The 24,383-nt window shown below is 39.9% G+C and overlaps 1 protein-coding gene across 1 annotated transcript in view; it reads left to right on the forward strand.

Annotated features, from left to right (window-relative positions):
- The window catches only part of LOC133258040 (ATP-binding cassette sub-family C member 4-like), a 158,901-nt gene extending 136,959 nt beyond the window's left edge, over positions 1–21,942 (forward strand). The window contains 2 exon segments of the mRNA XM_061434375.1: positions 9,494–9,628; positions 17,854–21,942. Of these exon segments, the coding sequence (XP_061290359.1) occupies positions 9,494–9,628; positions 17,854–17,961 (243 nt within the window). The 3' untranslated portion in view covers positions 17,962–21,942.
- The last annotated feature ends 2,441 nt before the right edge of the window (positions 21,943–24,383 follow it).

Below are 24,383 nucleotides of genomic sequence, written 5' to 3' on the forward strand. Positions count from 1 at the left end.
AACGTCCATTAATTTTTCTCTTAGTTTCTTCTCTCATTCCTGAAAATTACTCAAGTACTTAACTATACTTTTAGAATGCACTATTAAGTAATATATCCAATAATCTTATATTTTCATATTAAAAGTTTATTTGAATTGTCATTTTTTTATGATCACCAACCATTAAAATATTTCAAACCTAAGTTATAACTCCATATTTTAGTGGGGCAGAACACCACCATTTTCACTGTATCATAGAAATTTCAGCATTTTTGGATTCTCTTATCAAAAAATTTGGCTCTAATTTAGACTGCCAGGAGGTTGATGGCTAAAGTTGTAGAATTTCTCAGGAGTCCATGAGAAGAAAAAGCCTAGTGAGAAAAACAGTACTTTAACTGAAAGGATTTCATATAAGAAATGTATTACATATGGATTAGAGGGCTAGAAAAATGAAACACTGGGGTAATGATTTTAGAAAGCAGCTACCATATACTCGGACAGATCTCCAGACCTGAGAATTCAGAAGAGAGGCCCTAAAATATTGATGCTCAGACCTCCAAGGAGAGGTCACTGCCCGGTTGCTGGTCATATTTGTGAGGGGGCAAGATGGGACTGGTTCTCCAGGTGCTAATAGCTGGGAGCTGGAGTCAGGTCCCAGTGCTGAGGTGACGCTATCAAGTAGAACATTAGCGGTGTTTCCCACCTTCAGTCTCCCTCTAGTGCCCCCTACTGGCAACCTAACAAAGGCCACCTGGCAAAATAGTCTGAACTGCTGCAGTGACTTGCAGAGACCCAGCTTCTGCATCACAGATGAGAGTTTGGAAAGAAAGGCAAATCAGGGATGAGAGACTAATTAAACAACCAGCGAGTTTCTTACACAATAGCTCTGTTCTGCACACATGGCAAGTTCTAGGCTTTGGTCTCTGGTTATCTGTCTAGTATATTCTTTCCAGGTTTGGTTGGCTCTTTCTTCCTTAGTAATTTAATATTTCCTTCCTTAGCTTCATTTCCTTCCTCCATCTATTCCTTTTCTCTCTCTTTTTCATTTTCTATCTTTCTTTGTCCTTTTCCTCTGTTGCTTGCTCAGTTTCAATACATGTTAGGATGTGCCTTTATAAAACAAGAAAAGCATTCTTCAAAGGATAAACTTTGGCAGCAAATAATCTCAAGGAATGCAAGATACTTTGAGGTATTTTGATGGTCCATACAAAACAAGTAATAATCACTAATGAGTGGTCAGTAATACCCACAGTTCCTTATGTCTAAGGATAATAGTACCATCTCTTTTGACTTCTTGGGCAGCTTCTGGAATATCACCTCCTATCCTACTTCACGTGCATTGTCAGATGGGATCATCAGTGGGACACTGAGAAGATACCAGGCTGTCAGCATTGAGGCAGTACCTGTAGCCTCACACCCCAAGCTGGATGTGCTCAGGAGTGAGCTCTGGGGAGGCAGATGAAAGGAGTGGGACATCCTGTTGTCTAGGCTCCAAGCAGTGTGTCTGGTCATGTGGACTAGATATCACAGTAGGAAGTGGGCTCTACCTGCAGACTTTCATGAGGCATGGGGTGACATTCAAGACTACCCAACAGTGACTCTTAATTTCTAGAAATGTTTTGTGTCAGTCCTTCATTTTGTGTTCTTGAATGCTAATTGGAAAAGTAACCTTTTGTTTCTAGTTTTTACCTGTCACTTTGTTGTTCTTACCTCTCAACACTGTATTTCAAAGACTGTCCCCCAAAGCACCATTTTTCCATAATAAATAAATGATGCTGTGAAATGTACCTGTTTTAAGCCCTTTGTCAGGCTTTAGACATAGCAGCAGAAAGATGGCTTGATCTCCAGCTCAGTTAAGGGTCTGTTCAATTAAATTCTTTGCTCCTAAATGTACCCTAAAGATTTATTTTTGGGTTTTGGTATTATAGCATTAATGGTAGCAGATTCTTTTTATTTTCTAATTCTTAGAAATACTGTCACCTTGGAGTGTGTGGTTGGTTAGGGAAACTGAAGAGGCACAGAAATGGAGGACATGTCTCCTGATCAGTCCTAAACTGTTATCACTCAGCACCTGATCTGCAGATGTGAACATATGTATCCTCTGAACAAAGCAGCTTTGTTGCTATTATCAAAATATGTTCATTTATTTAATGCTTTACTTACCGATTTGTTGTTTAGTCACTCAGTCATTTCCACCTCTTTGTGACCCTATGGACTGCAGCATGCCAGGCTTCCCTGTCCTTCACTATCTCCCAGAGCCTACTCAAACCCATGTCCATTGAGTCGGTGATGCCATCCAACCATCTCATCCTCTGTCATCCCCTTCTCCTCCTGCCCTCAATCTTTCCCATCATCAGGGTCTTTTCCAGTGAGTTGGCTCTTCACATCAGGTGGCCAAAGTATTGGGGCTTCAGCTTCACCATCAGTCCTTCCAGTGAATATACAGGGTTGATTTCCTTTGGGATTGACTGTTTGATCTCCTTGCTGTCCAGGGAACTCTCAAAAGTCTTCTCCATCACCATAATTCAAAAGCATCAATTCATTGGCTGGCACTCAGCCTTCTTTATGGTCCAAATCTCATATCTATACATGACTTCTGGAAAAATCATAGCTTTGACTATATAGGCCTTTGTCAGCAAAGCAATGTGTCTCCTTTTTAATACATTCTCTAGGTTTGTCATAACTTTTTTTTCCAAGGAATAAGCATCTTGGAATATCTTATCAATATCTCCTGGTAAATTTCCATAATCTCAAATTTTTCTCTCTTGATGAATGCCTATGAACAAATTAAAGAACTTTTATGAAACAATGTCTGGCCAGTCCCTCCCCAACTTTCTAGTTTTGTCCCACTCTGCTCACCCTCCTTCCTTTACAGCTAAAATCACACTGATGGTCTTTCAGTTCTACAAATTCAGTATTCACTATCTTACAGTGTGCCCTCTCTAGACTTTTGGATTAGTCTAAGATGACTGTGGTGGAAATGGTGAGATGGTGGGGCTTGGGGTAGATAAGGAAGTGGAGCCAAGTGGACTGTGTGATGGATTGAACATGGGATCTGAGGAGAGAGAAAGAAATTGATGTTGGTTTCTGGGTACAGAGACTGAGCATCTGGGTGAGTAGGGAAGACAGAGGGAGAAGGGAGATGCTAGGGTTCTCTTTGGAGCCTGTCACCTTTGTGATGAATGACCTTGTTTCCAGAAAGGATCTTACCCTTCACTGTGGAGCTTCCCTTCTCACTCCTGTGTTGGGAGACCTTCAGTGTAGGACTCCCTGGTTGCGTTCATCATTGATGTCACAGGGAGGTCCCACCAGGAGATGTAAGCTTGGCCCTGTGTTTACATCTCAGTCTGAGCTGGTTGTAGTTGCTGACTCCTCTGGTAGGAATAACAGGATTAGACCTCAGGGCACCAAGAGACAGGCATCCCCCAGCTTCAGGGTTGCGGATTGTCCTCTGTGCTCCATTCACCCCAGGTGTAAAGCCTGTATGTTATTCTAGAGCTTCTAATTACCAGTTGGCTTTCAATGTAGTGAAAACATCACAAATAATGTTCTCTCTCAAACCTTCAATTTTTGAGGCAATCTCATTTTTATTGCTTGCTTTAGAACTGTAGACATATTTTGTTTTATTGTGCTTCCCAGATACTGCATTTTTTACAAATTGAGAGCTTGTCATAAACCTGCATTGAGCAAGTCTATAGGCACCGTTTTTCCATCAGTATCTGCTTATTCCATGTCTCTATGTCACCTTTTGGTAATTCTCACAATATATCAGACATTTTCACTATCAGTGCTGTTGCTTTGGTGATCTGTAACATCAACAATCTTTGATATTACTACTGTGACTTACTGAAGTCTCTGATGATGGTTAATATTTTTTGGCAATGCCTTATTTTTAAGTTCTGTACTTTTTTTTTTTTCAGACATAATGCTATTGCACACATGCTTGGGTACACAATAATGTAAACAAAGCTTCTATGTGCCCTGGGAAACCAGAAAATTCACATGACTCACTTTACTGCAGTATTCAGTGTATTCTGGTGTTCTGAAACTGAAGCTGCAATAGCTCAGAGGGATGCCTATACCAGTTCCTTTCTGGAAAGCAAGTGATTGTTTGTTCTTAAAGCTTTAAGGATATAAAGACAAGTCAGAGTCAATCTGCTACAAAGCGTGATGCTTCACAGGGAGGGCTGCTAGCCTGGGGGAGAGGCTTGGGGAAGTGACAGATGCTGATGAAGGGCATAACCAACAGTGCTGTCACCATAAAGTCCTGTCACTGCAAGTGTTAAGGTGTAATAATTACATATTGTTGTACTGATGAACACTTCGGCACAAAAATAGATGGATATTTTCTTTTATTCTGTTTTTTAAAATGAAGAGCCTAACTCATAAAAACATATATTTTGTTACAAAAAGGCAATAAATGTGCAAGGTACAAATAAGAAAATTTTTTTAAATCTCATAAAGGGAAGATTACAAAATACGCACCACCAGAAAGTAACAGTTGTATAGTGCTATAATATTATTTGGATAAAATTAGAACTATTAATAGTTTGGTAATTAGTCTTATGCAAAACAGAGTATTTCATCAGCAGAATTTTTATAGCAACAATATATTCTTAAAATCCCCCATGTCATTAATTAATTTTCTATAGCACAGTTTTAATAGCTGCCTAAAATTCCATCTTAGAGATCAAGTATAATTAATCTGAAACTTTGACATAATATGGGCTTCCCTGTAGTTTCAGACTGTTAAGAATCTGCCTGCAATGCAGGAGACCCAGGTTTGATCCCTGGATCAGGAAGATCCCCTGCAGAAGGGAAGGCTACCCACTCCAGTATTCTTGCCTGGAAAATTCCATGGACAGAGGAACCTAGCAGGCTACAGTCCATGGGGTCACAAAGAGTCGGACATGACTGAGCAACTAACACTTTCACTTTAGAGATTATATATTTTTTAAATTGTCACTTTTATTCAAAAATCTTGAAATGATTAGATGTATATGGTTTTGCTTAGTGTAAGTGAACAAGAGAAAAGGCTTGTTGGGAAACAACTGTGACCTAGTTAATAGCTTTGTGTATGTGTTGGCTCTCTGAAGGGATTTACCTAGTTTTGGTTCGTTAAACCATTTCAGAATTTTATTTTCCAAAGAAATTTTATGAATTTTAAGTATCTTAAAGATGTCATAACAGCATCTAAGTTATGATTAAGCATAAAAGTCATAACAGCAACTAAATTAATCATCCTCATTTGCTCCAAAATAGTGGAGTGAGACAGATAAATTAGAAATCCTTTTTCTCCTTATACTCACTTCTGTCTATATTAGAGGGTTCTTCCTATAGATTTTAGGATTAGCTGGGTGCTTGTGACCTGCTTTCTCTGCAGCCAATAGCACAGCTGTTGCCTCTAATTCCTGAACATTTCAGTCTTCATGTCACCTGAATCCTCCCTAGAACCATGAACAGAGAAGCATGTGACAATCTGCACTTGCATTAACAGTATTGTTGTCTGTGGTCAACATTTTCACTGTCTGCAGTTAGAGAATTCTTTGGAAATGAATGATGAAGAACCAAAACCAGGGACAGGAAACTCAGATTCCACCTCTTTTGTTTACAGTCAATCTTATGATTTTGTTTTCTGTTTCTTCCTCAACACAAATCTCTTCTCAGTAGAATTTTCCCCAGGGAAATCAAAACCAGAAACTGTTGTAACATCCCCACCTGGAAAGCACAAAACAGCTCATGTCTAACTAGACTTTTACTTAAATTCTGTTTTTCACCTTCATGGAACATTTCTTTCAGAAGCCTACATGGCTGTAATTAGAATATTTCAGAAGAGAAAACTCCTTCAAAAACTCCAAAAGATTTCACTCAAGTTTTCAAAGGAAAATAACTAATATGGATGTAGAAAGCACAGTTGGGAAGAAGAGATACTTTAAGAGGGGAGCGCTTATAAGCAAAGGCAGCAGATTTGGGAAAGTGACTATGGAAGTGACTATAACCCAGCCTTCATCACCCCCCTGGTGAGAAACTAATTTATTATTTAATGGTCTAGGAAAGGATTTTGAATTAATACTTGCCATGTTGCCCAGTCACTGAGAAAATCACGGGCACCCATTTTACCAATGAGGGACCCACTATGCAAGTTTGGACAACTGTCCCTTTGTCATCACCTGGCGACCAGAAACAGAGATATGACACAGACCTTCCCCTTGCAACTCTACTTGTCGCTAAGTGGAGGTCTATCTCTATTGTTGCCATCATTTCTTATAGGGCTTTAACTCCATCCTCTCCTGCCCCCCACCTCTCCAGGCACTCACCCACCTCTCCTTGCATTCCTCTTTTTCACTGATGGCATCTTGCCAATGAATGGATCAAGTTATCTTGCAGTGGGTCCATTTAATTTTTATGTCTAGACAGCTACCAGGAATATCTGCACATAAACAGGTTTGATAAACACATCTTCATTGAGCTTATGTAACTCACTTACTTGTCCAACATAATGTTTTTTTACTTAACCTACTAGAGCTTGATAAGTAATTCAAGGTTGGGGGTTCCTGGAGAGATCCTGGGGTTCAGGGATTATTATCACACCAATTTGAATGTGTGATTTAGTATATAGTTTAACTAGTGTTACAGCAAGGGTGGGGACATAGTGGAAAATGTTACAACGTTATTTTTATAAGGGATGTTAAAAATCTAAAACTATACCTATTTTTCTGAACACAAAGAGAATTTAGATTTGCTTTATGTTTATTTATTCTGAAATATCTAAAATGTTTGATCAAGCCAGTAAATATAAAGGCTAAGTTGGTAAAATTCTGTTTCCGGCCATTTTTCAGTCTATGTCCCATCTTAGCTCTTGAATCCCCTAATGTGAGTCTTGCCTTTTAGGTTTAATTAGATCCAGTTTATTTTTGCTTTTATTTCTTTGCTTTGGGAGACTGATAAAAGAAAATATTGCTGCATTTTATGTCAAAGAGTTTTTTGCCTGTGTTTTCCTTTTTGTTTATAATGCCCAGTCTTATCTTAGGTCTTTAAACTATTTTGAGTTTATTTTTATGTGTGCTATGAGGGAGTTTTCTAATTTCATTCATTTCCAGGTATGAAGCTTTCCCAGTACTACCTAGCAAAGAGACTGTCTTTTGTTCAATATATACTCTTACCTAATCTTTCATAGATTAATTGAACATAGATATTTTGAAACCTGTGTTTTAAAACTGCAGTTTTTCTTCTTCAACTTCAGGAGGAGCAGTTATGTTCTATTATACTATGCTTAAGTAAAATTGCACATTCAGGGCATCTAAATTGGCATGCTCAATTGGCATACAGAAAATTAATTATGTAGATGAGACATTCAATTATTCTTGGACTCTTTTGAGATAGCTGCTCTTAACAATGATTCACAGTATAAATAAAAGATTAATAGAAATATGCCCTTTGTGAGACTTAAAAAATGTTTCCAATTAAATAAAAAGGATGAAGTTAACTGTAATACCTACGTGTGGAAAAAATAACTTGTGTCTTGTTTAGAGTTCCAGCATATTCTCTTCTTTTTTAAAAAAATAATTTTATTAATTTATTTTTGGCTGTGCTGGGTCTTTGACGCTGTGTGAGCTTTTCTCTAGTTGCGACAAATGTGCAGACTTCTCCTTGCAGAGGCTTCTGTTGTTGTGGAGCACAGGCTCTAGGCGCTCAGGCTTCAGTAGTTGTGACATGTGGGTTCAGTAGTTGTGGTGCATGAACTTATTTGCTCCACAGCATGTGGTGTCTTCTTGGATTAGGGATCAAACCTGTGACTCCTACATTGGCAGGCGGACTCTTTTACCATTGAGCCACCAGGTAAGCCCATAACACATATTCTCTTTAGATGCATTTACTTTAAATATGACCTAAATGAATAATTAAATTCCACTTAACATCAGAACCGGAGAAGGCAATGGCACCCCACTCCAGTACTCTTGCCTGGAAAATCCCATGGATGGAGGAGGCTGGTTGGCTGCAGTCCATGGGGTTGTGAAGAGTTGGACACGCCTGAGTGACTTCACTTTCACTTTTCACTTTCATGGTTTGGAGATGGAAATGGAACACCCACTCCAGTGTTCTTGCCTGGAAAATCCCAGGAATGGCAGAGCCTGGTGGGCTGCCATCTATGGGGTCGCACAGAGTCGGACAGGACTGAAGCGACTTAGCAGCAGCATCAGTAACATCAGAACTGTTTTTGTAGTTCTATTATTTGGATCAATTATTTCAGGTACTTTTTCCTCCTCCATAACCATTAACCAAGGCATAAGTAGAAAGGCAAACTTAAGAGCCCCTTCCTCTCCCTTTCAGTTTCCAATTAGCAGGTTTATTGATGAGCAATAAAAGGGGTGAAAGACAGGCAGCTTAACAAAGCAAGAGAAAGAAGCAAATGAAAGTAATTTGTGAAAACAGATTCAGGTCCTAGGCAGTTCAGGTTGGGCTGCTCTATGTGCTGTGCAGGCTGTGATTGCTTCAGTTTGGAGCTCAATTTCTTATGTGGTTTTATAGTCTTACCCAAAAGAAAACTGCATTTCTAGAAATGCCTTCTGTGCAGAGCAATTCTGCAAAAGCTGCTTATATAACAGCTCTTTTTGCTAGCCTTCCACTCTCATAATAATAAACTACAACCACAGCCAACGTCAAGAAGCATCTTAACCTCTTGGACAAGGGATTCTGCCCCTCTTGTTGTTCAGTCGCTCAGTCTGTCAGTTTCCGACTCTTTGCAACCCCATGGACTGCAGCATTCCAGACTTCCCTGTCCTTCACTACTTACTGGAATTTGCTCAAACTCATGTCCATTGAATTGCTGATGTCATCCAACCGTCTCATCCTCTGTTGTCCCCTTGTCCTCCTGCCTTCAGTCTTTCCCAGCATCAGGGTCTTTTGCAGTGAGTCAGCTCTTCCCATTAGATGGCCAAAGTAATGGAGTTTCAGCCTCACATTTAGTCCGTCTAGTAGGGGCTGACGTTATCCAGGACCCTAAAGAAATTCCGGAAGCATTTACTTTTTCCCCCTGAAATATTGCTCAGATTGTCAAATCAACTTGATGATTAATTTGTTGTCAGTACATTGCCATGTGATTTGTATGGTGTCAACCTACTTTTTAGATAAATGCAGTCTGATTTTCTTGAATCAAGACATTTCCCAACTCTGTATATCTGTATAAATAGCCCTCAAAGCTCAGAGTCTGAGAGCTAAAAGCACTAACTAATGATAACAACCCCAAAGGCCCTGGGCAGAATATAAAACGCTACAGAGTGTTCAGTTCCAGTAATCATATTCTAAAATTTTCATTTTCTTCCTTTCCTATAACCATATAATAATGAAAGGTCGGGTTGGGCCATTGTCTACCTAGTAAAACAGAATAATCAAACCATTTAATTATCAGTCCTACCACCCAAATTCTCCCCGACCTGCCCCCTTTTGAAATATTGTCTGAGTTATGTTACTGGGGTATACTATGTGCTAATGGGTTTCTTTCTGCTGTTAACAGGTTTTGGATTCAGGAAGACAGAAAGAATATGATTGGACACATAATTTGTTGCGAGATAGAAACAGCTTATTTTACAAGATGGTGCAACAACTGGGCGAGGCGGAGGCTGCTGTCCTCACCAATAGGGCAACATAGGTGAGCCTGCTGTGGGGAGCTGTAATTAAAATTCGCCTCCAGGGTTCACTGTTCACAACATCTCCACCAAGGATCTGGGAATAAGCACTCTGTGCTCTTTTCAATTAGTAGCCACCAGAGAGGAAGTTTCATGACTGGGTCTTAACAACATGTGGCAGGTGGAAGGCAGGTCTGCTGAGAATCTGCAGCAGTGCTGGGAGTGGGGTTGGGATGTTGTGAACCCTTCTGTGTGCACACACATGTGCCTGAGACAGAGATTTTGGATTCAACTTTCCACATGTTTGGACTCTGAGTTGAGATTCTCATGGAGCACTGAACAACCTCATTTTGAAGACCTTTTACATTCATTCTGATTGGTGTTCAGCACATTTGTGATACAAGTTCTGTTGAGGAATATCCAGGAAATTTGAGAGTTTAAGGGGAAAAATCTTGAAATATTTTGATTCTAGGTAGATCTTCCAGAGAAAGGTGTAGGTCTCTTCTGTTTCCTAGTCTGTAAAGAAAATTCTTACCTGAAATTATCACTTTCTACCTAATTCTTTGTTGTTTAGAGTTAGGTCCATTTACGCCCCCCTCCACATTTCCTCTACCTTCTGGACGATGAAATTGTCAACAGGACAAATCAAGAACTCACAATAGCTTCACACTGTAGTCTGAATGGTGCCTGAAGGTTTACAGAGCACTTTCTCATAGATGAGGTGTGTGAGGCACTAAGCACTGTGTGTGGTGTGAGGAAGGGGCTCAGTGAGTAACATGCAGGTCACGTGGTATCTTTCTAACAGAGGTGTACTGGTAACCAAGGTCTGGTTTAAGAGGCTTAGCCATTGTCATGCAGCCAGCTGTAAGTCTTTCTGGGACCAGGTGGGAGTGGGATTGGGGTTGATGGGAAGATAGAGGAAGGGAAGGAAGGTCTGGTGTTCTTGTCCCTTAACATGTGTGACTCAGGGTGGGATGTGGCTTCCCCATCGAAAATTTATCTCTGGGTGTTAAATTATAGATGTATATTCCATTCTTCATACTTTTCTATCTTCCCAAGATTTTCACTTTTAAACAGAATAAGATTATTTGTATAATATTTAAAATGCCTTAAAGAAAACATGTTCCAGTATCTTAAGTACTTGTATATGAAAGATTTATCTAAAATGTGGCCTGAGTTCATCACTGTCTCCTCTCAATCCTCTGTAGAAATGAGGAAATGCAGAGCAGGACCTTCCGCTGCTCATCGGGTAGACTTCCTGGGTCCCAGAGCTGGCTGAAGAGTTGACAGAACTGGAGTTCATGCTTAGGTTTAGGGAAAAGGAAGTCTGTGTTTTGAACTTTTCATGAGTACTTACATTGTGTGCAAATGTTAAGAAGCTGAACAAGGGACTCTGTAATTTTTTTATGCCTGAAATTCACAGAGTGCTTTGATCCACTAGAGTGTCTCCCATTCGGACCATCCCTCCTGAGACCTAGAGAGCCAGGAATCTCCCAAACTCTTTTGCTGTTTTGTCCTTAGGCATTTCACATCAAAAAGTGGTGTTCCCACCTGTATGTCAAAGTCTTCATTTTAAAACTATATTATCATGACATTGAGTAATGAGAAATAGAACACAGAATTTTAGATTGGTCCAGATAATAAGATAATAGGATTCAACCCTCTCTTTGTACAGGTAAGGAAACTAAGGTGCTTTAGAAGGAAGGTGGCCCTATGTATGTAACTGGTGTTAAGCTAGTGCAGCAGACACAGAATTATAAATTTGTTCTTTCAGTAAATATTTTAAATCAAGTGTAACATACATAATGAAGCAGACATAGGTCATAGAATTAGAAATCTTGTGATTTCAGGTCTAGTAATCCTGCACCTACTCTAACAATATTAATGGTAAGTTACATTTGTGTAGTTCTTCATAATTTATTTTATATAGTTCTCTCATGTATGATTTCACTTACTCTCCTGATGGTCCATTTTTATTCCATGTCATGAATGAGGAGAGTGTGTTCTGAGTGCACCCAAGGTCACAGAGCTGGTCCAGGGAGCACAGAGCGGGAATTGCTGGGAGGCTGGGTGCTGTCCTAGGTACTGCACTCTGTGTTGAGCCTGAGAACACTGCTCCTGTCACCTGGTAGCCAAGGTAGGGCCAGTCACCGAAGTTCATGGTGACAGAACCTCTCTCTTGGATTTCATTCCTGCCACTGGCTCAGGTCCCTCTACAGAAAAAAATACATTTCTGAATTCTCATGCCATCTTGACATTATTTCTGCATACTCTGCATCCTCTTAGGAGTATAAACTATCAGATTATCAGTTTTTTGAGTGTGCAAGAGTCAGATATCAATGCATTGTTCAGAGCTATAACATGGGGAGCATTAGCCTAAGTCATAAGGTTTTCACTAATAAAACAGAATTCATTCATCTGAAAAGAAAACCCAATATCTGGGAGAAGGTGCTTCCACATCACAGTTTGTTGAACTCGTAGCTCAGGTGAGCTTATCACTGTCTGACCGACCCTTTTGGATGATCCATGAAGTAGAGAAAGTACCTTTTAGATACATAAAGCTAGAGGGGGCTGTAGTTTGCAAGGGCTGCCATACAAAGACCAAAAAGAAGGAGACTTAAACAGCAGAAACATATATCCTCACAGCCCTAGAGGTTGGAAGTCAGAGGTGAAGGTGTCAGTACGGTTGATTTCCTCTGGGGTCTCTCTCCTTGCCTTGTAGATACCATCTTCTATCTGTGACCTCACATGCTCTTCCCTCTGTGTGAGCCTGTGTCCTGGTCTCTTCTTATAAAAACTCTAGTCTGTTAGATTAGGACTCACTTGTATGATTTCATTTTAACTTTATTGCCTCTTTAAAGATGCTATCTCCAAATACAGTCAAATTCTGTTGTACTGGGGGGCTTAGGACTTCAACATGTAAAATTGGAAGTAAGAGGGTAACAGGCAAGAAGACCAGGGGGCTCCAAATGGAGGGAGTTGGTTGCAAGTATCAGACATTTTTTATCTCTCTCTTAAGCTGCAGGAGGAAACAAACTACTAGTGATATATTTTTTCCCCTTGTCTATACAAATTTATATCCACAGAAAAAGAAATGCAAAAAGGTGAAATGGGTGTCTGAGGAAGCCTAACAAATAGCTGAGAAAAGAAGAGAAGTTAAAGGCAAAGGGAAAAAGGAAAGATATACCCATTTGAATGCAGAGTTCCGAAGAATAGAAAAGAGAGATAAGAAAGCCTTCCTCAGTGATCAGTGCAAAGAAATAGAGGAAAACAATAGAATGGGAAAGACTAGAGATATCTTCAAGAAAATTAGAGATACCAAGGGAACATTTCATGCAAAGATGGGCTCAATAAAGGACAGAAATGGTATGGACCTAACAGAAGCAGATATATTAAGAAGAGGTGGCAAGAATACACAGAAGAACTATACAAAAAAGATATTCGACACCAAGATAATCATGATGGTGTGATCACTTACCTAGAGCCAGACATCCTAGAATGTAAAGTCAAGTGGGCCTTAGGAAGCATCAGTAGGAACAAAGCTAGTGGAGGTGATAGAATTCCAGTTGAGCTAATTCAAATCCTAAAAGATGATGCTGTGAAAGTGCTGCACTCAATATGCCAGCAAATTTGGAAAACTCAGCAGTGGCCACAGGACTGGTAAATGTCAGTTTTCATTCAAATCCCAAAGAAAGGCAATGCCAAAGAATACTCTAACTTCCGCACAACAGTACTCATCTTACAGGCTAGCAAAGTAATGCTCAAAATTCTCCAAGCCGGGCTTCAACAGTATGTTAAACATGAACTCCCAGATGTTTAAGCAGCTGGATTTAGAAAAGGTGTAGGAACCAGAGATCAAATTGCCAACATCCGCTGGATCATCAAAAAAAGCAAGGAAGTTCCAGGAAAACATCTACTTCTGCTTTATTGACTATGCCAAAGCCTTTGACTCTGTGGATTACAACAAACTGTGGAAAATCCTTCAAGTGATGGGAATACCAGACCACCTTATCTGCCTCCTGAGAAATCTATATGCAGGTCAGGAAGCAGCAGTGAAAACTGGACATGAAACAACAGGCTGGTTCCAAATCAGGAAAGGAGTACATCAAAGCTGTATATTGCCACCCTGCTTATTTAACTTATATGCAGAATATGTCGTGAGAAACCCTGGGTGGATGAAGCACAAGCTGGGATCAAGATTGCTGGGAGAAATATCAATAACTTCAGATATGCAGATGACACCAGCCTTATGGCAGAAAGTGAAGAACTAAAGAGCCTCTTGATGAAAGTGAATGAGGAGAGCTAAAAAGTTGGCTTAAAGCTGAACATTCAGAAAACTAAGATCATGGCCTTTGGTCCCATCACTTCATGGCAAATAGATGGGGAAACAGTGGAAATAATGATAGGCTTTATGTTTTTGGGCTCCAAAATCACTGCAGATAGTGACTGCAGCCATGAAATTAAAAGACACTTTGCTCCTTGGAAGAAAAGTTATGACCAACCTAGACAGCATATTAAAAAGCAAAGACATTGCTTTGACAACAAAGGTCCATCTAGTCAAAGCTATGGTTTTTCCAGTAATCATTTATGGATGTGAGAAATGGACAATAAAGAAAGCTGAGCACTGAAGAATTGATGCTTTTGAACTGTGGTGTTGGAGAAGACTCTTGAGAGTCTCTTGGACAGCAAGGAGATCAAATCAGTCAATCCTAAAGGAAATCAGTCCTGAATATTCATTGGAAGGACTGATGCTGAAGGTGAAACTCCAATATTTTGGCCTCCTGATGCGAAGAACTGACCCATTTGAAAACTCCCTGATGCTGGGCATTATTGAAGGCAGGAGGAGAAGGGGATGGCAGAGGATAAGAGATGGTTGGATGGCATCAGTGACTCAATGGACATGAGTTTGAGTAAGCTCTGGGAGTTGGTGGTGGACAGGGAACCCTGGCATACTGTAGTCCATGGGGATGCAGAGTAGGATAGGACTGAGCGACTGAACTGAACTGATACAAATTTAAAAAGAGGTTTCTTTTAAAATTCTGTTTGCCATGAAGATACCTCGTTCCACCTGAAGTTAACTTTTCTCAAACTTTGAGCTAACCAATGTGTTTTTCCTATTGAAATGTTTATCTTAAGCTATGTTAAGGAACTATGCATTTACCCTAGACTCTGTCTTCAAGTGGGCTCCCCCTAAGACTCAGAACAGACTTGACAAACCAGTATGTTTTACTCATACAAATGTTCTCTTAAGCTATGTCAGTGAGACTATATTTGCTTGGAAACCTGAGTTTCCTCAAGATTCATGTCAATCATCTTATGGCCAGGGACAATTCACTTTGTGCCAATGTTATCTCAAAATTCACATTGTTTGTGAGGGGCCTGGTGCCAGTCTCTGAGTTCTGAGACATTTCCTTTCTCTAATTAGCAGACTGCTAGCAGCTATATGGCTCTTCCCTGTAGCTCAGACGGTAAAGAATCTGCCTGCAATGCAGGAGACCTGGGTTAGATCCCTGGGTTGGAAAGATTCTCTGGAAAAGGGAATGACAATCCACTCCAGTATTCTTGCCTGGAGAATCCCTTGGACAGAGAAGCCTGGCAAGCCATAGTCCATGTGGTCGCAAAGAGCCAGACACAACTGACTGACTAACACTGCTACTACTAGTAGCTATATAACATCCACCTAAAGACTAGCAGGGGGCACTCTTTCTGTCCCCTTCTGATGTCTATGTCAGAAGCTTTCTCTATCTCTTTTTTTTTATACTTTAAAAAAACTTTATTACACAAAATCTCTGAATGATTAAGCCTCGTCACTAGCCCCAGATTGAATTCTTCTCTTCTGGATGCCAAGAATCTCAGTGTCTTTCATGATTCAGCAACAGCCTTTCAGAAGGGACACAGTTCGGCTCCAAGAATAAATACCTATCATCCATTCTGTTCTGTGATGAAACAGATGTGGTTGAGGATTTTTAAAGTTTCTTTGTTCCCGGTGTGTAACAGAGGTGTCATTTTGTCTATATGAAATCACCTAATACAGCCCAGAAGTTATAAAATTCTCACATCCTAGCTCTAGGCACCTGGCCCAGTTGGATAGATGGAGCAGGCACTTAGCATCCATGTGGCCTTGTGTCCCCCAGGGCCTCTGAGCCTCAGGTCCTCACCTGTGTGTAGAGCAAGATTACAGCCCTGCTAGCTTCTTCACACTTATCACAGGGATCAGATGAGAGAGCACATGCTTAAGTGCTTGAAGAATATAGAGCATTTTACGGTATAAAAGTGGGGTCATTTTGTTAAAGGCTGTAGGTAGAAACCTTGCCTCCCAATAATAAAACAAATATACCCATAGTTCTTCTAGGTCGCTTTTAAGACTCTAAATCAGGGGTCCCCAACTGCTGAAGATCCTTTGCAGTATTCAGGTATTTCAGACCATGAACCAAAGTCCTTTTCAGTTAAAAGTTGCTAAAAACAATATTTTCTTTATAAAAAAATTGTATTGAGAAGGGTTATAGAGAAAGGAACCAGATGATTTTGGAAAGAATATTAAGCAGTAGAAAATGAATTTTCTTTTGTTCCTTTAACTCTTTTTAGTTTCACCAAAAGAGTACATACATATATAATCACAAAATATGTCTAGCTTAAGAAAATGGAGGGTTATGATATGCAATTAACCACCCTCCCCACTCCCACCAAAGGTTTTATTACTAAATGCTTCCATTACAATGGAAATAGCCTCAGATTTCAGCCAGTGCAGCCAGTGGCCCCAAGCATTCTTGGAGGGTTTATTTTTCTCCTTAAGTGACATTTAAATATATAGCATTTCATGTGCAGAGCAGGATATGTTAGCAACAAGAGAGTAAGAAAGTGCACTTACTATGAAGGTGGGTGTCCTAGTGCTTTTATGTTCATTTTTTTAGTTCATTCCATCTCATGATAACTTTGTTTACAGCACCCAGAAATGCACTTGCGGTCAGGTTTTATGAAAGAGATCTGGGATCATATGAGTCGGACACGACTGAGCAACTAAACTAAACTGAACTGAAGCAACCCGGTTTGTGAAAGGAGTCAGCCTCTGATAGATGATACATTTTCTGTTTTAAAAACTCAAATGAAACTTTCACATTCTTCTTTGAGGATACAGAGTTACACTTGAAGTAGTTTTTTTGGCCAAACATGTTTAGAGATAAGGCTTCACAAGCCCTGACATTATTTTATTTTGTTATGGGCACTGTAAAGAACCGAGATACAATATAGCTACTAAAAACTGATGATTGTGGAACTTGACAGCACTTCCTTTCCTTTGTGTTCTGATTATACACTGAGAAGACCTGTATCTCTTCCAGTTCAGCTAGAATCTGGTAGAATTCAAGAGCTCAAAGGTCTGGCACAGATCTGTCCTGTTATTGGGTATCATCTTACATTTTAGAGAAGTCTCTTTGTTGAGTCATTGTTAGCACTTTTGATTCTCTTTTCATTCTTGGCACCCACTATCCACAGATCACATCTCTACAGGCTCTATAACTGCTTTGCCACATAAATTAAACACCAGGATATTTCATACATATATGCCAGTGTTTCAGTGCCTGTCAATCAGAGTTTATAAAATATAAAGATAATAACCCAATATTAATATCCAAATCTGTTATGCTCCTTTTATGTGTGAAAATGACAAACCCTGTTCAGATACTAGATTTCCTATCCTCTTTGTTACTGTCTTTAATTTATTTCAGGGAATAAAATGATTTTTCTTATCAATTTATTGTAGTGATAAAGCATATCTGTGAATCAGAATGATCAGAAATCTAGTAGATCTACAGGTTATTTGGCATTACGTCCAGCCCCACTGAGGGTTTTAATGGGGCTGCTTCCTCCATAGAATAAATACAGCCCTGGTTTTCTTTTTTTTTTTTCTTTAATTTTATTTTATTTTTAAACTTTACATAATTGTATTAGTTTTGCCAAATATCAAAATGAATCCGCCACAGGTATACATGTGTTCCCCATCCTGAACCCTCCTCCCTCCTCCCTCCCCATACCATCCTTCTGGGTAGTCCCAGTGCACTAGCCCCAAGCATCCAGTATGGTGCATCGAACCTGGACTGGCATCTCATTTCATACATGATATTTTACATGTTTCAATACCATTCTAGTGATATGATTGCTTCACATGAAGAAGGAAACCTAGAAATCTGTTGCCTTAGGAGGAGGACTTTAAAACTTTTAAACATGTTGTTTTTGTCTTTTTCTCCCTCAGGTGTACTTCAAAAGGAGACAGCCAGATATCACTCACAGTGACCATGTGGTTATGAATGTTTCCAGTGGACAGTCCTCAGCCTTCACAATTTTTGAGTCAACACTGTGATTCTACCATGAGTTCATGTCTATTCCAAAGGCTTTTTTCCAATAGGTTTTGCACTGCATAAACTATATTCTACTTGTTTTACACCAGCAACACATATTTACACATTACAAAATGTGAGTTCTCCAACTTCACTCAATGATTTCAAGCTCTTGAAAAAGGATTTATTATGTTTACTTAAATGTTATATTACTTTCTTTCTTATCCAAATTAGAGGTGCAGGCCACCAATAATAGCCATCTCCCAGGTTTTGTGTCTTGAAAGACTCCAGAGCCAAACTCATTTTCTAAGTTTTGAGACAAAGTTGTCACAGGTGTTTTTTTGTTTGTTTGTTTGTTTGTTTTTTTACTGTTTCCAGAATTACATATTACTTTCCAGTTATATCAGGGATTCTGTTTACTTGAAGACTGTGTGAAGTTGCTGTTTTGTGTCACCACTTCCTTTAACATGACTAGGATCCATTTTTCCACCAAAAGACCTCTGGTTAAAATACTATAGAGAAAACTGATAGGAAAACATACAATATACTATAGTTTAAGTGAAAGAAAGTGAAAGTGAAAGAAAGAAAGTGAAAGTGAAAGTGAAGTCCTCAGTTGTGTCTGACTCTTTGCAACCCCATGGACTGTAGCCCACCAGGCTCCTCTGTCCATGGGATTCTCCAGGCAAGAATACTGGAGTGGGTTGCCATGCCCTCCTCCAGGGGATCTTCCCAACCCAGGGATCGAACCCAGGTATCCTGCATTGCAGGCAGACGCTTTACCCCCTGAGCCACCAGGGAAGCCCTGGTTTAAGCCTAGTTTAAGTAACAAAAAAAATTAAAAAAAAGTAGATATATGGTTAAATACAGAAGGACAATATCATATGTTCTGAAAGAGAAGAAAGAGAAAATACGCTTTCTTAAAATAGGAGCCCTTCTAGGGGATTTGCTAATGAAGGACAGACATGTGCTAGACTGTCTTCTAGATAGAGGATTTTAGTTTTTTTTTTTTTTTTTTACATTACAAATGATGGTAAAGTATATATAACATAAAATTTACCATATAATCATTTTTAGTCACATAATCCAGTGGCATTAATCACATTGACAGTATTGTGAAGCCACATTGTCTGGGTAACTTTTGGTAATTATGTTTTTTCCTATTCAGTGTGTTATTTTGCAGAGTCATTTTGATAACTTATTTCCTGTGAGTTTTTCTTGATTGGCATACATTTATTCACAATGTCTTATATGTTTAATCTCTGCAGCATCTCTAACTGTGTTCTTTTGGCTTTTTAATTTTATTTTAGCCTTCTTTTTTATGAATTATCTTGTATAACTTTTTCATGTTTTCAAAGAATCAACTTTCTCCTTGATTGATACTCTCTTTTTTCCCCAGTTCATCATATCATTCTTTCCTTCAACTTTTCGTTAACTTTGAGGTTTTTCCTCTAAATTCTTAAATTGAAAAGCGATTACTAACACCATTATTTTTCTAATATAAATATATAAAGCTGACTTTTCCCCCCTAAAATCCACTTTAGCTACAATCTGCAAGTTTTGGTACTCACCACCGTCAATAGCCATAGTATTATGTATTTTCTAATTCCTAATTTAATTCATTAACTATATCTTTTACCCATGAGTTATTCATAAGTTTAATGTTCTCTAAATTTTAAATTCGAATGGATATTTTTAATTAGATTCAGCCATGTGGAACTGCTAACATTCAGTCTTTTTTATAAGTGATAAAGTGGCAGTTTCATATGGTTCAACATATAGTTTTCTTTTGTTATTAATATATAACTTAATTTCATTTGGTCAGACAACATTAGATTGTGAATTTTAAACCAAAGGTAACCACATTCACACTAAAGGTCCTTGTTTCTACCATTTTGTGTTTTATTGGGGGGTTTTAAAATGTTATAAATACATGTGTAACCAGTAATTTTCAATAAAAATCCTCCCCAAATACTGGAATGTTTTCTGATACGTGTTGCAGGCTGGCTTTCTGGGATGCAGACTCGGATGGAGTTTAGTGCTGGGATGTGTATCAGGGGTGCCCTTGGGGTCAACACTGTGGAATCAGGAGGGAAGAAACAGGGTAAAGCAGAGGGAAGGATCAGGCTGGATCACTGGCCAGACGACCTGAGCTCACCCCATGAGAGTTTGGAGTGATGCTGACCTTTCAGGGTTGTCCTGACACATTCAATGACCAGGCCTTTATACCTCCATCTGGATGGATCATTGCACTTAGGCTGCCCCCACAGGGGCTAGTGGTTTAAGGTTACCCACTGGCAGCACTAACAGCTGCTGGATAACAAGTCCTTGAAGGGAGGTCAGGACAGTATGTCTTCATGTTCTCCCTGGGCATGTATCACAGCTCCAGAGGTAGGTGATGAGGGTGTACTGTGGGGGAGACACTTGATGACTGATGTTTAAGGCAAAATGATGACTCAGTGATTCTCCTGAATACCCTCTGGTCTAAAAAATAGAGGAGAAGGTCCATGTAGGGGAGATATCCTCATTCTCCCAGGTCAGCCCAGTTGTCACCGCTTCTAGGAAGTCATGTTATGATCAGTAGTCATCCTAAGTAACTCGGACTTATGTATTACCCTGAGCACCTCTCGTGTTAAACTGAACCATACTTGGTTAGTGTCCTGTTGTCACCATCTTGAGATACTTTATTTTTAAACAAGGGGCCTGTTCTTTCTGTTATGCATGTAGCCTGCCCTGAGTGTGAGTGTTCACACGTGGTCTTTTTCTCACTAAACTAAATGAGAAAAAGACTTGAAACTGTGCCCTGTTCACTGATTATGGCTTCCAGCAGACTGTCTATGCACAGAGGGTGCTCAGTAAATGTTTGTTGAATGAATAAATGATAACCTAGAGCAAGCCTTCCTTCTCAATTTTATAATTTTGAGCTTTTAAGAGGTAGCCTGGGATAACAGAAAGCCCTGGTTTTGGAGTCAGCCACACTGATCTGTCCTTTCTCTACTACTCACTAGCACTGTGGGTGTGGGAAAGCAGTAACCAGCCAAGGAGCCAGGACATTAGAATGGCACCATCCTTGACAAAATAGGCTCTGGACAGCCTACAGCCACGTAGTCTTAGTTGAGATGCTCAGTTAAGCATCTCAACCTCTGAATCTCAGCTTCTTTGTCTGGAAAATGAACAGTTCCTGCTCTTGAACCATTGCTTTGGTTGGGATGATGGATGGACTAAGAGCATCTAAAGACACAAGGTGCAGTCATTGACCTCGGAGATTCTTATCACCAGGAGAGGAGAACAGAATGGGTATGGATGAGGGAGGTTTGTGGAATGTAGAAGGTGTATTTGAGGAGGTCCTCATCTGATGGCCTAAACCAAACTGTTCTTCCTTCACATGTAGTTAAAATGACACAAGCACACGGGGAGAAGCACAAACTCTGGAGTCAGGGACGAATACTGGCTCCTCTGGGCACTGACTGGGTTTGGATTCAAGTTCTGCTACCTGGTGAGTGTGGGCTGTTAAGGTTGGAAAGCCCACTGTGCTTCATAGTCTTTGTCTGAAAGGTGAGGTGGGAATAGCCTTCTTGATTCTCATAAGGCTGCTGCAAAGATTAACTGTGACAGTGATCCTCACAGTGTGGACTGTGCACTAGTGCCAGTTCATGACCTGTTTGTAACCCAGTTAGAAGTAAGTACAGGAAATTCAAGAAAGCTAGAAACTCAAAACCATCTGTATTGCTGTGATATCCACCCTCATGATGGGTGGGATCCTGAACACCCTGGGGACCAATGTGAGGGTTGCACAATGGGGGTAAGGGCCCATGGCTGAGCTGCACATTAGCCGTGCACAGTGGATCATTGATTAGGTAGCAATGGGCTGAAAATGTAAAATTAGATAAAACTGTTATTTAATACCAGACAGGTAAGAAACAATGCTAGATATGTTCAATGCTTTTGAACAATGCTGTATATATGATGAGCTGTCAATCAGTACTACCCTTTATAGCACTATCCACTTTATTAATTGTTACCATCATATTGAACTTAAAATTAGAGCACACAGGCTTTCAAAAGGCCCTACAATACATTATCAATATGTTCAGTTCAGTTCAGTCACTCAGTCGTGTCCAATTTTTTGTGACCCTATGATCCGCAGCATGTCAGGCCTCTCAGTCCATCACCAACTCCCAGAGTTTACTCAAACCCATGTCCATTGAGTCAGTGATGCCCTACAACCATATCATCCTCTGTCGTCCCCACCTCCTCCTGCCTTCAATATTTCCCAGCATCAGGGTCTCTGCAAATGAGTCATCTCTTCTCATCAAGCATTGGAGTTTCAGCTTCAACATCAGTCCTTCCAAAAAACACCCAGGACTGATCTCCTTTAGGATGGACTGATTTTATCTCCTTGCAGTCCAAGGGACTCTCAAGAGTCTTCTCCAACACCACAGTTCAGAAACATCAATTCTTTGGTGCTCAGCCTTCTTTCTAGTCCAACTTTCACATCCATACATGACTACTGGAAAAACCATAGCCTTGACTATATGGACCTTTGTTGACAAAGTAATGTCTCTGCTTTTTAATATGCTGTCTAGGTTGGTCATAACTTTCCTTCCAAGGAGTAAGTGTCTTTTAATTTCATGGCTGCAATCACCATCTGCAGTGATTTTGGAGCCCCCAAAAATAAAGTCAGCCACTGCTTCCACTGTTTCCCCATCTATTTGCCATGAAGTGATGGAACTGGATGCCATGATCTTCGTTTTCTGAATGTTGAGATTTAAGCCAACTTTTTCACTCTCTCAGTTTCATCAAAAGTCTCTTTAGTTCTTCTTCATTTTCTGCCATAAGGATAGTGTCATCTGCAGATCTGAGGTTATTGATATTTCTCCAGGCAATCTTGATTCCAGCCTGTGCTTCCTCCAGCCCAGCGTTTCTCATGATGTACTCTGCATATAAGTTAAATAAGCTTGGTGAGAATATACAGCCTTGACGTGCTCCTTTTCCTATTTGGAACCAGTCTGTTGTTCCATGTCCAGCTCTAACTGTTGCTTCCTGACCTGCATACAGGTTTGTCAAGAGGTAGGTCACGTGGTCTGGTATTCCCATATCCTTCAGAATTTTCCACAGTTTATTGTGGTCCACACAGTCAAAGGCTTTGGCATAATCAATAAAGCAGAAATAGTTTTGCTTTGTTTTGTTTTGTTTTCTGGGGCTCTCTTGCTTTTTCGATGATCCAGAGGATGTAGGCAATTTGATCTCTGGTTCCTCTGCCTTTTCTAAAACCAGCTTGAACATCAGGAAGTTCACGGTTCACATGTTGCTGAAGCCTGGCTTGGAGAATTTTGAGCATTATTTTTCTACCCTGTGAGATGAGTACAATTGTGCAGTTGTTTGAGCATTCTTTGGCATTGCCTTTCTTTGGGATTGGAATGAAAACTAACCTTTTCCAGTCCTGTGGCCACTGCTGAGTTTTCCAAATTTGCTGACGTAACAGCATCGTCTTTTAGGATTTGAAATAGCTCAGCTGGAATCCCATCATCTCCACTAGCTTTGTTCATAGTGATGCTTCCTAAGGTCCACTTGACTTCACATTCCAGGGTGTCTGGCTCTAGATGAGTGTTAGTGATTACACCTTTGTGATTATCTGGGTTGTGAAGATATTTTTTGTATAGTTCTTCTGTGTATTCTTGCCACCTCTTTTTAATATCTTCTGTTTCTGTTAGGTCCATACCGTTTTTGTTCTTTATTGCACCCGTCTTTGCATGAAATTTTCCCTTGGTATCTCTAATTTTCTTGAAGAAATCTCTAGTCTTTCCCATTCTATTGTTTTCCTCTATTTCTTTTCATTGATCGCTGAGGAAGGGTTTCTTATCTCTCCTTGCTATTCTTTGGAACTCGGCATTCAAATGGGTATATCTTTCCTTTTCTCCTTTGCTTTTCACTTCTCTTCATTTCACAGCTATTTGTAAGGCCTCCTGAGACATCCATTTTGCTTTTTTGCATTTCTTTTTCTTTGGGTTGGTTTTGATTCCTGTCTCCTGTACAGTGTCATGGACCTCCGTCCATAGTTCATCAGGCACTCTGTCTATCAGATCTAATCCCTTAAATCTATTTCTCACTTCCACTCTATAGTCATAAGGGATTTGATTTAAGTCATACCTGAATGGTCTAGTGGTTCTCCCCACTTTCTTCAATTTAAGTCTAAATTTGGCAATAAGGAGTTCTTGATCTGAGCCACAGTCAGCTCCCAGTCTTGTTTTTGCTGACTGTATAGAGCTTCTCTATCTTTGGCTGCAAATAATAGTAAAGCATCTGTCTACGATGTGAGAGACTTGGGTTTGATCCCTGAGTAGGGAAGATCCGCTGGAGAAGGAAATGGCAACCCACTCCAGTACTATTGCCTGGAAAATCCCATGGACAGAGGAGCCTAGTAGGCTACAGTCCATCGGGATGCAAA

Source organism: Bos javanicus, chromosome 12, assembly GCF_032452875.1.
Source record: "Bos javanicus breed banteng chromosome 12, ARS-OSU_banteng_1.0, whole genome shotgun sequence".
NCBI classification, from domain to species: Eukaryota; Metazoa; Chordata; class Mammalia; order Artiodactyla; family Bovidae; genus Bos; species Bos javanicus.